Source organism: Aulostomus chinensis, chromosome 11 (genome assembly GCF_037954235.1).
Source record: "Aulostomus chinensis isolate RoL2024-O1b breed Wild chromosome 11, RoL_Achi_v1.0, whole genome shotgun sequence".
Lineage (NCBI taxonomy): Eukaryota > Metazoa > Chordata > Actinopteri > Syngnathiformes > Aulostomidae > Aulostomus > Aulostomus chinensis.
In genome coordinates this window covers 9,985,404-9,999,360 of record NC_141330.1, presented here as the reverse complement: position 1 = coordinate 9,999,360, position 13,957 = coordinate 9,985,404, and the positions used below count along the sequence as shown (strand labels likewise).

The window sequence follows — 13,957 nt, the reverse complement described above, 5'->3', positions numbered from 1 at the left end:
TTTCCCATGATCCCTCTGGTCTTTGGCTGTCTCTTCCAGTTTATTTTGGGAACATGAAAGAATGTCTCAAGCACAGCGATGTTGATCAGAGGGTTGAAATCCACTGACACGGTGACGCAGCGTTGAGTCGTGTCTCAACACTGCTGGACTCATGTAGAGCCCAAATACAACACGGGGGCTCATCCTCTCAGGACAGCAGATCTCAGCACACACAGCAACACACACACACTTTGCTGAGCTGCCTGGCCTCCACAAGCCCACCTCCTTCAAACGCCTCCACCTGTTCTACACTTGTCTCTCAGTGAGGACAGCCATCAAACCGCAATACCTTATCTACGATGAAACATTCGTCCATACACCTTGGAGAAAGATTATTCATAGGTAGATTATTTGTAGCTGCTCTTCTGCATGTGTCGCTGGCAATGAAATACGCCGCTCTGAAGAGTTTCAGGTGACTTCTCCTGGAAACATGTCGAGACGGCGCCATGCGACACCTTAAATGAATGATTATGTTGCCAGCAGCTGATCATCTGTGTCAGTGGTAAAAACAAACACTTTTAGCAGACGCATTTTGATGTACACAATATTCAGGGATGCCAGTCATAACTGTCGTACTCAATATTGGAACAATATCAATGATTCCAACCCCAAAAATACCTTGAAACACTCCAGAATTTGACTTTATTTTTAGTCTCTTCATAGCAATGGTGACTTCCAAACTATATGCCTCTTCTCTGATATACAGTAGATATACAACGTAATAATACACAGACCGCATGGGAAATTCACATTAAATGTAACTCACAGTTGATCTTTGTGTGTAAGACAAATCTTTCGAGGACAATAATAAATTCTGAGGATATCATTCGACTGATAAAATTCTACCAATAAATTGCTCAGCACTGATTAGAGCAAACATATAACCCCCAGAAATCCCGTCAGAGGAGCCAGAGCTTTGGAACCGCTTCCGAGCATTTAAATCCGAACCACAATTAAGTGTAGTGAAGAATATCAAGCCTGCAACTGCTGACAGCCATATTAGTAGTCCCAGAATGACAAACCTTGATCACATTACATCCATATTAATCACTGGATGATTGCAGTGGTACGAGCACGCCTGGCTGCTCTACAGCAGGGATAACACACAGACAGATGTTTACTCAAGAAGGAAAATCACACACTGTCTAAAAGCATGTAAACATGCACAGTATGAGGTTTGATAATGCACCAAGAAGAACGACGGTGCTCTGTGCTCCTGAGCAGCTGAGCTGAGCTTTGGATATTCATGGGGATCATTTTGTTGTGTGGCAAACATATGCAGTTGTGAAAATGTTTCAGCAGCCACCTGTGACGACAGCTAACTAATGTACTTATTAGAAGAATGAATCTGACCTGTTTATGGTGTGTGTTGCTCAGTTGAGGAGGAAGAGACGCTTGAAACCTAACAGAGAGGGCTGACGAGTAGTGAGAGAGAGGGAAAAGGGGCGGGAGGGAAGTACATAAGGGTTATGGAAAGTGAGGGGAAACATGGGAGGGGGCTACAGTCTGGTTGGTTTACTCCTCATGATTAAATGTGTGTGCGTGTGTGTCTGTGTATGTGTTGCGCACGCATAGGTGTTAGCCTGTCAGACTGTGCCTCATTTTTCATTCTCAAAATCACCCTATTGATTCTCTGCACATGTTGGAAATCTTAGATGAGTGACGGAAGGTGCTGCAGGGTGGTCTGCACACATGATGCATTAAAAACATGCCTATCTGTGACAACCTTGGTGTGTGTGTGTGTGTGTGTGTGTGTGTGTGTGTGTGTGTGTGCACGTGTCTATTTTAGAAAGCCACCTGTTAATGACATTAAATAAGGGTGAAGGAGGAGCCTGTGTTGATCTGACAAGGGTCAGGAAAGTGTTTTACAGCTAAGACACAGAGTGAAAGTGGCCAGCACACATACATGAATCCATAAGGAAACACTCCAAACTACGGCATAGAAGATGCAGATGTGTCGCCAGCTGCGAATGAAGGTGTTAGGACAGCAAACAGAATGTGCAGCCCTACTTCTTCCCTCCCTCCCTGAAATAAGGTCTGGAGAAAATTCTGATCTTAGTCTTGTGGAAAGCTTTTCTCCAAGCCCACCTCTGCTGCTGCAGTTTAGGTTACATACGTGGCACAGTGAGGGCAGGGGGGGGAGTGAGGAAGGGGGGGGGGCAGAGGGGAGGACAGGGACTGTAATGAGGGAGCTGTGGGTCAGAAGACAGAAGTGGAGAGAATCTGTGAAGGACCAAACAGGCTTTAGGCGGTAACAGGAAAATAAAAAAAATCCGTCAGTCTTTAACTCTTTTTAAAGGTTGGTAGCTGTTAGCCGCACGTTCTCATGTATTAATGAATCTAGACGAGGACGGCCATCTGTTTGAACTCCCACGTGTCCACATTCTTTAAACAGCTGTCCATCTCTGCTCCTCCATCAAAGGAGACTGATAGAAAATGTCCACAGTCGGTCTGAGGCGATCAATAATGTACAGTATGCTGATGTGACCAGCCTCTTCTCCACATCCGTCTTGTGGCGCTGTCAGCAGGACTGATTCGCGCTCGAGTTCACATGCTCGTACGCACTCATGCGCACATTTGTGCGCAGTTGCATCCATGTCGTACTTTCAAGTCGTGAAGTTGACAGAATAATTCCTTGATTAAAGTCTGGTGATGCTTTCTGGAGGCATGTAGGTGACGGGTGTCTCAGCTCCGTGCTACAGACCTCCATCACTGACCTAAAGACATCATGAAGCTGTTGCTCTGGCACATTCTCAGTGTCCCACGGTGACGGTGGTTAACCTTCAGTGGATACAACATTCTCGTTCAATTCTATAAATACGCCACACTATTTGCTTTTACACTTAAGAGCTGAACTATTTGGACAAAATCTCTAACAGCGATTATTATTGACCGACCCATCTGCATGCTGGGATACCTCATTGACAATGGACCTTGTTTTGTTTTTTGAAAACACTGCACTGATTTGAATATTGCACTAAGCTGTATCAGAATTCTGTTTCAGGTCCTCAATGCCTGGCTGTTTTAGGGAATTATCTACCCTTTTAATAATGAAAAGGAGGGGGGAGAGAGAGAGAAGGACCTTCACACACAGGTAAGACACTTTTAGTCATTTTTGTCCTTTAATCTCTCAGTATAAGAGCACCAGAAGTAAGCTAAACATCATAAAACACTCCACTCAAAAGTTTCAATGAAACCTATCATCCAAAGGCTAACTAGAGGAACATGCATGCCATTTAACAAACAGTATTCTAGAGTCACCAGCCTAAATACTGCTAATATTTCTATTCTAGAGAAACCTGTATTTATAAGTATGATGAGGCAAAATGTCAGTGGCAGTATTTGTCAAAATGTGTGCGGGAAATATTAACAGTTGACCATGCCAACAAAATCTGATGCAGGTTTAATTCACAGAAGTTGAATGCAAAACTGGCCCCTGTATCCGTCCCTCTGCTGCAGCGCTCTTGTTCCTGAATGGAGATCAATGGGGGAACAGAAGGCTGCTAAGACAGACGAAGAACATTCATCACTAGAGGGCAGTAATGCATCTATGATCTTTGTAGCATGGAGACTGGGAGGGCAGCTAATAACATTTAATAGGTCTCCCGTTGAGAGGGGGCTGTAAGACAGAGGTGTGTGTGTGTGTGTGTGTGTGTGTGTGTGTGTATGTGTTGGGAGTGGGGTCAGCATTCCAAGTTTCAGCTGTTTTTTTTTTTAATCTGTGCCCTCAAGGGAGTGTTGCTACAGTGGCTATGCTGCTGGAGGTTTTTACAGCGCAGCGATGCAGATGGAAGTGGGCAGTATAGAGCTGACACAGGACATCATTTCATTTGTTGCTTTATAGGAGTCCCTGTTGGGAAGGTCCCAGGTGGGCTCGGCCTTTATCACTTGACCAGGATAGTGGCTTTGGATCAGCTGATTGAAATAAAAAGGGAACAGCCAGCAAATACTAATGGCTCTCTGGCAGCAAGGATATTGCTCCAGCAGTTTATAGTTACAGGAACATTCCTGCTTAAAGGAGTAAATGTGAGTTTGAGATATATATGTATATATATATAGATATATATATATATAGATATATATATAGATATAGATATATAGATATGAGGATATTATATGTATACTGATATTATTTTCAATTAAATAATGACCTGTAAGTTTTGTTACAGCTTCCAGGAATAAAGGCTTTGACTGGGTTTTCATTTCCAAAAAAATTTGTAACATTTTTGATAGTTAAAACGGGAATTATGATGAACTGTGCAAAGGTTCTTGCATAATAAATGGAAATATGTACATATTATATAAACTAGTGATGAGTAATTTCTGTAACTGTGAAATAGCTCCATCGCTTGGACATTATCACTAACTACACATCTTCATGAAAAAATGATGCCGTCATCTGAATGAACTCCATCTCCATAATTAACTCAATGTCACATCTCAGTGGTCGCCATGCTGCAGGTGGGCGGAGGCGCGTCAGAGACAAAGAATGAATAATTTATAAAAAAAAAGGACCTCATGTAAACTTTTAATCAACACCTGAAAACAAATTAGACAAATGAAAGACCATTTCTGATTTTAGAGACTATATGTGGTTTTAGGTTTCATTTAATGTTCTTTTGTTCAGAGAAATAAAAGAAATTGACACTCAAAAAGATTTCAGAAAGTGAGGAGTAACATTTCAATATTCACTGACAACCTCCCTTCAGTTCTGTCTCAAACAAGCCGAAGTTTTAATGTAATCAGTCTCAAAGCCAACAATGTGAACATGTGGTCCTCAGAGTCAAGGGCAGAATGTGAGGGAGATGAGAGAAAAGCACAAGTACATACACACACACTTTCTAATGTCCCAACAAGAAGTCTGAGCTGAAATGATTAGTTATTAAAATTCAATTATGACAATAATATTATGTAATGTGTAGACGAGTCACTGATGTAGTTATATTTTCTTTACAATTTAAGTCAACTACGCGGAGGGAAAATCTGGTTTTAGTTTCGCCTGCCCATCGTAGTACAACATGAGTCGGGTATTAGTCACGTGTTTATTTGGTCTTGTCAAAGAGGTGAGACGTTGCACACACAAAAACAACCGAGTCCAACACATCTTACATCTCAAATCTGAAGGGAAACAAGGAAAAATCAACTGCAAGGCAAAAGCACGAGAGTGACACCTATGAACATACAGACATTGTTCATTAATAGAGGGGGAAGCCAAATTGCTTTAGTAATTAAATTGAAAGGTAATAATATTAAGGCCTTTTGGTAAGGAAGAGCTAAACCTTCAACAAAGACAAGTTTACCTCTCCCAGTATTCCAATGATTCAGGACTGAGCTGCTGCAACGAAACAATCTCACTTCTGAAAAACTGTGCACCAACGATGGATGTAGAAAAAAAAATGCAAAGTCAAGCTGGAATATTTGAAAATTTTCTTTTTGCAGTTCATGTTATTCTACAGGCTGAATACAAGGTGATATTACAGCTCAAGCCAGTGAAGCTACACACAGTATTGGAACAGTAACAGTTGACATTCAAATAGAGTCCAATTAGACAACAGATTCTAACAATCGTCCTGAAGGGGGGGGGGGGGGGGGGCAGTAGTCTGACAAAAATGAAGACGTGAAAATTATTCCAAACAAAGGGGGGAAATATAAAAACTGAGGAGTCTCCTCTTTGTCTTTCTAATGATGATGGCAGAACTGAAGTTACAGCTACTGTATAACTAGAATAGGTGGTCAAACAAAAATGCCCTCATCCTCCTCTTCATCTCCCCACATCTCCGTTTACAAATAAACACTCCTGTTTTTCCCCTCCTCCTCCTCTTCCTCCACCTCTTCTATCACAACAGCCCAGTTAGTGACCAATCCAAATTCCTTCCTATATGTACTTAAAACAGGCTACTTCCATTTAAATACAAACCTTTAAGTGTGGCACCCCCCTCCCACCCAAAATGATATCCCCGTCTCACAAAGTATAAAAATTGTTGACCCCCAACCTGGACCCATTATTACACACATTTTCTCAAAAAATCTGACGCCCCCTCCCACCCAGCTACATCCTCACAACCTGGACCTAGCCTCCTTTGTTATGGACCGAATATAAACCCCTCCCACTCCTCCCAGTCCAAATCTGTATTTTAACTGCTAGACATTTCAGAGATCTCAAAGGGTACAGTAATTACCACCAAAGCCATTGGCCACATGAGTAATACTCTCAGATCTCTAAGTTCTGCTCTACTAAATCACTCAGTGGGCTGATTTGGACATGAGAAATCAACCGCCCCCACCCCCCACCCCCCGCCCCCCCACCCAATCCCCTCTTTTCGTCTTGCCTCCTCTACCAGAAGTCCCGGCGGTGATAAGCGTCTGGATCGCAGTATTTGGTCACCACCACCCTGTTGGCAAACTTCCGTCCTGTGAGCCCCTGCATGGCTTTCTGGGAGTCAAAAACGGACATGAACTCCACAAAGATCTGCGGAACGAAGAGACAGAAAAAAAACCATTTAGATCCAGTGCACATCATCCAATCATATTCTTAGATATCTAATAAGGCCAAAGCTGACACCAGAGTATGTAGTTCCTACCTTTCCAGTCCCAGGCACCTCCAGCCCATCCACGGGTCGAGGGATCTCAATGCTCTTGACTTGGCCGTACTTGCTGCACTCGTCCCTGACATCCTCCACGATCTCCTCGTATTCTTCATCATCCAGCAGCTCCTCTGGGGCCACCATGTTCATCAGGCAGAGCACCTCGGTGGGCAGACCACCCATCTGAGTCACTGAGCTGTTCAGACCTGGCACCTGCAGCGTCACGGGGGTCTGGTTTATACTTGTCTGGAAGGTCAAACACAAGGGTAAGTACAATGAGGAAGGCAGATTTTCGGTGAAATCTTCCTGCAGTAATTATGCATCTCCGGCACAATGTCATTAATGCTGTGACTTTTTACAGTTCAGCAATTTTGTCTGCTCTTTAAACCATATTTCATCAGGAAACACAAGAGGTGACAGGAGGTAAAAAAAAAAAATAAATAAAAAAAAAAAAATATATATATATATATATAAATAAATAAAAACACTCAAGTGCAGTCACATTAACAACATAGTTTGGCATAAAAAAAATCTTTTGTGTTTTTGATCCATCTTTCTAAAGTTGGCCTTGGAGGGAGGCAGGGAAGCTGGGGGTGTGTGTGTGTGTGTGTGTGAGAGAGAGAGAGAGAGAAAGAGAGAGAGAGAGAGAGAGAGAGAGGAGAGAGAGAGAGACAACTGTAGCAGATGAAAATGCTGGAGAAGTCATGTGCACGTTGTTTATTCCTCTTTACAGACTCTAAATGAGCACCCAGCCACCCACTGCCCTCCTGTCATCTGTCCAGCTCCTGGACACTTACCAGAGTGGCGTTCTTGGATCCCACACTGGCTCTCTGCACCAGGAGCTTCTTATCTCCCAGCTGCATGCCGTTCAGCCCAGCAATAGCCTGCCACCATATCAAGGTTTAAACCATATTATCAACTGCAGCATTTTGAACTGACAATTTTGAATGTGTTCAATTATCAATAAGTTAATTGTAAATATCCTGTAACCTTACCTGGTCATTAAGGTTGACATCAACATATTCACAAAAGGCGTATCCTTTAGATAGGCCTGTGGCGCTGTCCTTCACCAGGTTGAAGGCCTTCAGGGGGCCGAATGATGTCAACAGTTCCTTGACCTGACACAAGAGTCATTTTAAGTTTGAGAGATTTCCAAAACCTCCCAATACAAGTTAAAAGATAACCGTATTCTTTAAATTTTCCAAAAAGGTTACAGTAAAATTATGTGCATTTCCTTTTAAACTTATACTCAGAATGAGCTGTCAAACACAAATACGAAATAAAATTCAATGCAACAAAATTCATTAACACGTGTTGGAGCAGCTAACAGTGATACATAAACACAGTAATCAGGCTATGCTGCCTAGTAACCAGTTGTGCGTCACATACATTAGCTGTGCCCCAGGTCAGAGTCCCAGCTGTTGAAGGTACAAACACTGACCTGGTCATCATTTAGGTAGTTGGGCAAACCACCAATGAAGAGCTTGTGAGCTGAGTCAGGTACCACTGTGGACACCACACCTAAAGGAGGGTCAAGGACACACAAGGACAACACTGAGGCAAGCAAACAGTGCAAGCTCCCGTAGAAAACCACAAATTATTTCTGAATTATGCCAACAGTACTTAGGGTTAAAAACCATTAATTGGCTGTGTACCAGGCACATAGACACTGGGGTTCTCGCTCATGCCCGGCAGAGGCTGGTAATCATGGGGACGGCGAATCTTAAGACTCTGGCCTTGAAAAATGATGCCATCAAATGCCATTGCCTGTGTTGTTTCGTCCACAGAGCGAAACTGAACAGAAAATGACTGGTTAGTTAACTTCTGACTCATTGATTCATTTGGATAACAAAAACTAACATGTTAAATAAGGTATCTCACCTCAAGGAAGGCAAAATTCTTATCCTGATTGATCTGTACTGCAAGAACAGGATTTCCAGGGGCCTGAGTAAGACCACCCAAACGCATCTGAGCATTGAAGAAGTCCATCATGGACTCCTACACAGAAGCAGCAAATTAAAAACCCTGGTTAGTCCAATTAAAATATAAATGAACCATACAGGAAAAACACTGTTGAAATGTTTTTATTTATTGACTCAAAAGCTTAATGCTGCCGTTTTCCTCACCTCTGTGATACCAAAGGGGATGTTTCCCACATAGAGTCGGCGGGCCTGCCGAGTCATCTGGCTTCCCACAACGGGTACAGGGGTGGGAGTGACCGCGAGGCCATCGGGAGTCATGGTTGGCAGGAGGGCTGTGGCTGGGATCTGACCCGCAGCTGGGGAGCAAAGCGAACCACAGGAAATATTAAATGAAGATTGTTCTACTACAACCAGACAGTAGCTAGATAAGCACATCTTTGATCTGTTGCTATTAGGTGAGGTTAAATGAATGGAAGTCAACAACTTTGGAACCAGTTATGACAGTTGAGATATTACCTTGCATGGCTTTGTACTGCATTGGAGTAATGTGTTCAAAACCAGGTGGAGGGACATCCCAGTACTTCTTCACCTTCTTCTTCTTCTCACGGTGTGGAGAACGGCTGTTGGATGAGGAGAGGAAAGCTTGAATAAAAGAACCACCACCACTTTAATGAAATCTATTTATGGCTCAGCACTAAACAAGATCCTACAATGGGCCCAAATGATCAAAATCTAACGAAGTGAGGGGATCGGCACTTTTGCAGCAATCAAATCTAGAGACGCACCGATCGATTAGCTGGCAACTGGAATTGGTACGTAGGCTGGCTAATCTGTCTCAGTATTCAGATTTCATGTGGTTTTCGTTTACAACTGACACGACGCTTGAAGTCGGTATGTGACTGTCAAGTACAGTGACGGTAACGCAGCAGCCGCACAGGCTAGCACGTCTTTAGTGGCTTTTCTTCACTGTCATTGAAAAAGCCACTTAGCAAATGGGAATCTTTAGAAGTTTTGTTTCTTCACCTTAATGGGTTTTGAAGAGCAAACTTCTTAGTCACTCACTGCTACCCTACTGAGCATGCCCAATGAGAGAACGCCTGCAGAGTTACAGTGGTTAAAGCTAGTGAGAGAGCAGAGCCAGTGTGCAGTATCCGTTTCTCCTTTCAGTGGCATAAGAGTATGTTGCAAACACTGCAATTCATTTTTAGTTATGGGTTTGTAATCATTAATCCAATTATGTCTTAATTATTATACTGAAAAATAAGGTAAACAAATGACTCTGTATGTTACACTATATTTTTCTATTTGTTCTTAGGTAAAGTAAGATATACTGCAATTCACTTTCAGTTGGACTTAATTGGAACAAGCCATCCAGTGACCTGGGACACTGGACTTAGAGATCAGTTTTACCCAATTGTTGTAGAACCAGTGGCATCTTCTTAATTTAAATAATAAGTTACAAAAACCAATAATGTGGAGAAGCAGGCTGTACTGGCAGGTCTGAAGTCTGTTAAGAAAAATGCTATCGGTGCATCTCTTATCAAAACTTGGAAAAAAAAAGACAAGTAGTATAGCGAACCCCATCCAGACATTTACATAACAAATCAGTCTTATATGAGAACCAGAAGCAGGACACTGAACTGAAGTGGTGGCAGAAATGCATAACCTTTGTGTTAGTTTGCTGTATTACCTTCCAGCATTGTCCTGCGGGTAGTTGGCTGGTGAGCTGAAATGACATTGGAAGGGTTTCACATTTCTCTCAAATCAGTTATGATATGCACCAACATTTCCACTTTCACAAAACCTAAAGGGCTATTACCCTTACAACACACATACATAAGGAGCCTTGGCTTTTCTTTTCTTTTCGTAAAGGGCAGTATCTTTTCTACTTAACTGAGCAGAGATTCTATCTGCTGATATGCATTTCAATTCAGAAGCCCCAAATGATGAACTGAATGCAAAACTGATACTGCAAAAATACATGACAGCTGTATGTGGGAGGGGTCATACTTGACATCTGGTCAAGCATTCAATCAGTATGTCTCAATTTTTTTTAATTTTTTTAAAAAAATTTTTTAAAATATGCACTTAGTGAAAAAGAGTAACAAGATTGACAGGTAGATGTCACGTCCAACAATCTTGTCAAAAAAAGAGAGCGTGCCTTTGACGAATGATGGACATGTCAGTGTATGAAATTACGCCCACAATTCTAGGAAGAACCTTCACCCATGTTGCCCTAAAAATAAAGGGTAAAAGAGGTTCTGTCTAAGTCTACAGCTCAGGTTCAACATGAGACACACATTAGCGTCTGGTGCCGTGCTACCCCAGAATGTTGTGTAATACTGAATGTTGAAATTTTAAATTATCAGGACAGAATGTGAGCAAGGTTACAGTTGCTTTGTATGTTCAAAAGCTTCTTCAACAGTATTGAGGCAAAAAAACATGTAAGGTGTTTATAAAATAAATTCCACATCAATATGCATGACATAATATCCATTCTTATTTCTAATAATAATAATATTCTATAAGCCTAAGTGTAGTGTATTCCAAGTGGTTTAATTCACACTGACAGTCAAAATAAATCTCTGCAATCTATAAAGTGATTCAACCTTCTGCAGACAGCTGCCAAGCCCTGTCAATTTTAACTAATAGCATATGCCTGTTATGGAAACAAAAGTACCACCCCCCCCACCCCCCCATGTTGAGTGGACAACAAGTGTGGGACTGGAAGAAGAGGATTGAATGTCAATTTTTTTAATGTCATTTGCTGAATAAAATTGATTTGTTCTGGAATATTCTGCCACCTACAATACAGTAGGCGACTGGTTAGATGCCAAGGCTGAGTTGAGGATGTAGAAAAGAAATGCTGACAAAGCAAAAATGCATGTATGTGAGCAAACTCGTAACAAATAACCAAGTGCAAGAAGTGTGTGTATGCTTGTGTGCATCTGTGAGAGACATTCTTGCCCTGACATACATACTGAACTGACATGTAAAATTGGCTTATAACCAGAGAAAATGTTCTCCAAGTCAATATGTTTGAATCTTCAGCAGTTTCATAAGCTTGCAATATTACAGAAGCTGCAACTGACAATTACTTCGCAACACATATGTTTTTGGATGCAATAAATATTCGTATCTGTACACTGGCAGTAAAAACTTCAAATCTATCTGAATAATATTTCTAGTGATTAACTTAATATATTTAGCCTCTTGATGTGGCCCAGAAGTTTTCCCAGCTTGTTTGTCCAGATAATGTGGATGTGCAGAGGTACTGACCTGCGTCTGTGTCTGCGATCCTTACTGTCGCCACGGCGGTCCCTGCTGCGTCTATCCCTATCTCTACTCCTCCTTTTCCTGTCTCTGCTACGGCTGCGGGAAGAGGAGCGGCGGTGGTGGCGGTTCTCTTTGTCCCTTTCAGCTGCAAGAATTGAGTGATTATAAGGTTATTGCCTGGTATACAATATGATAACATTCTAAATGTTCAGGTGAAGAAATGCAAACATTGAAATTTGTGCAAATACTTCTCCCTGAAATTTCCCCTTTGTTAAAATATAAAACATCATACTTTGACTGACTACGAAAGACAGTGCACAAGACTGAAAAATGTGAACCTGTTCAATATTTACCGTTTACCAGTGGCCCACCAACATGCAAATACTGGTGAGGGTCTACAATTCTAAACAATTTTTTAACATGAAGCAATATTTGGTTGTGCCTTTTTTAAATAAGTTACTCTGCAACGCAAAGATCACGCTGAATTAAAGACTCTAAAGAAATCATTCAAACGTTTGGTTGAGCGTGACCATGAAAAATCTAATCTAACCAGCTCACATTCAGCGAATCAAATGACCACTTCTGTGAATGCAAATCTCGAAACAGATTTCAGAGGGCTTAATGTCGCCCGTGATGACGTTTACGGCTGAAAGAATAAGAAAATATATACATGGTAGATTAGTACTCTTAACGAGAAACAGCATAGGCAAACAATCAACGCAAGATGTCCCGATCACACCTGGCGTTGACCATGGGCACTATCACCCTCCCCGTTCACAGAAACAATGCGAGTTTACTTTATACTGTTTAGCTAGCTAAGCTAACATTTCCCTCTCATTAGACACAATGAAAGACAAACGGTATTTTTCATCGATCGTTAAGATTCGTGCATTATTATCCGTCAAGCGTCAGACGGTACAGGAACATCGCATTTGAAGGCTGCGGCTAATGATTGTGATTACCAGCGTCTCAGTAAATAGACATATCCATGGCGAGGCAACATGATGGCGGCAATTCTCTACGACAGAATCGCTCGTTTTAAATTTTGACCAGCAACTAGTAAATTTACCTTGTTTGTTTTCAGACAGCTGCCTCTCGAATTCGTCGAAGTCCGACATCTCTGCAAGCTGCGGGCTGCTACGCTTTGCGCGACTGCGTTACTCAGTTGACGACGGCTAGCTTGGGCTAGCAACAAAGTGAACAACACTTAAAACCAACTGCTTCGCTAATGTGGGTCGAACAAATTAGCTTTACGAAACCGTCCGTGTAATAATAGAATTACCAAAAAACATACACCAGTCCAAACGTTAGTAGTGTAGTATTGGTTTACACCGTAAGAGCAGAGTTATAAGGAAGAAAACGTGTTCGCATGGGTTAGCTTGCTAACGTTAGCTAAGGTTGTAGCAAAGTCCAAAAGAATGGGCCTGCTGCTGCAGACACTGGTGTAGCTCGCTGGCTAGCACGACAGCCGAATGAATGAAACCCTTTCCTACACCAAATACAAATCCCAGCGTGTCACTGGCCCAGAAGGCACAGTTGTTTGACCTTATAGACCAAATATATATGCTTCCAGATGGCTTCAGGCTAGCGAAAACAATAAAGATATCGGTATGCCCGCTTTTTTACTCCGTCTCCCCGATACTCCGTGACACCGGAAGTTGATGAATGACAAGCTTCCGGCAAATGAAAAAAATAGTTCCAATGGCCGAAAGGTGCCGTTTTAAGAGTTTTAGAGCCATGAGCTTTCACGACAGTTATTGTCAGTAACATAATATGCGGCTACGGTCGTGACAGACCTCTCAAGCGCTTCATTTTATAGTAGTAGTCTCCATATACTTCAAATTTTATTCATGAAGTATGTCAGAGAATATTATGAAATGAAATTGGTCCTGAATCAAAGGGAGTAACTGAAAATGAACTTATCAAACAAGGGCAAATTTTCTGTAAGTCTTCCACTGCCCACTGTATCTGTCCCGTGTTTGTGGCTTAAAACACCTTATATTTGCACTGTTTGTTACAATGAAACTGTCTTCGGGATATGACAGTGAACGAGTACAAAGGATGGATAAAGACTGAAATACAATATTAAAAACAGTTCATTACATTAATAAAAAAAATATATTCACACCATCCCAA

At 41.8% G+C, this 13,957-nt stretch overlaps 1 protein-coding gene across 2 annotated transcripts; it reads right to left on the bottom strand.

Moving 5' to 3' along the window:
- Positions 1-4,629: 4,629 nt before the first annotated feature.
- On the bottom strand, positions 4,630-13,498 carry u2af2a (U2 small nuclear RNA auxiliary factor 2a). 2 transcript variants are annotated; one of them, XM_086218285.1, is made up of 12 exons: positions 12,891-13,498; positions 11,825-11,966; positions 10,236-10,271; positions 9,062-9,165; positions 8,750-8,901; positions 8,505-8,621; positions 8,261-8,417; positions 8,065-8,144; positions 7,619-7,741; positions 7,421-7,507; positions 6,621-6,869; positions 4,630-6,508 (listed from the first exon to the last, which is right to left on the bottom strand). In XM_086218285.1, the coding sequence occupies exons 1-12, from the start codon at positions 12,937-12,939 to the stop codon at positions 6,374-6,376; spliced, it is 1,431 nt and encodes a 476-aa protein (XP_086074411.1). In that variant the 5' UTR covers positions 12,940-13,498; the 3' UTR covers positions 4,630-6,373. The 2 variants fall into 2 exon arrangements, with proteins under 2 accessions (XP_086074411.1, XP_086074412.1); XM_086218286.1 differs by having other exon boundaries at positions 8,279-8,417.
- Between the last annotated feature and the right edge of the window lie 459 nt (positions 13,499-13,957).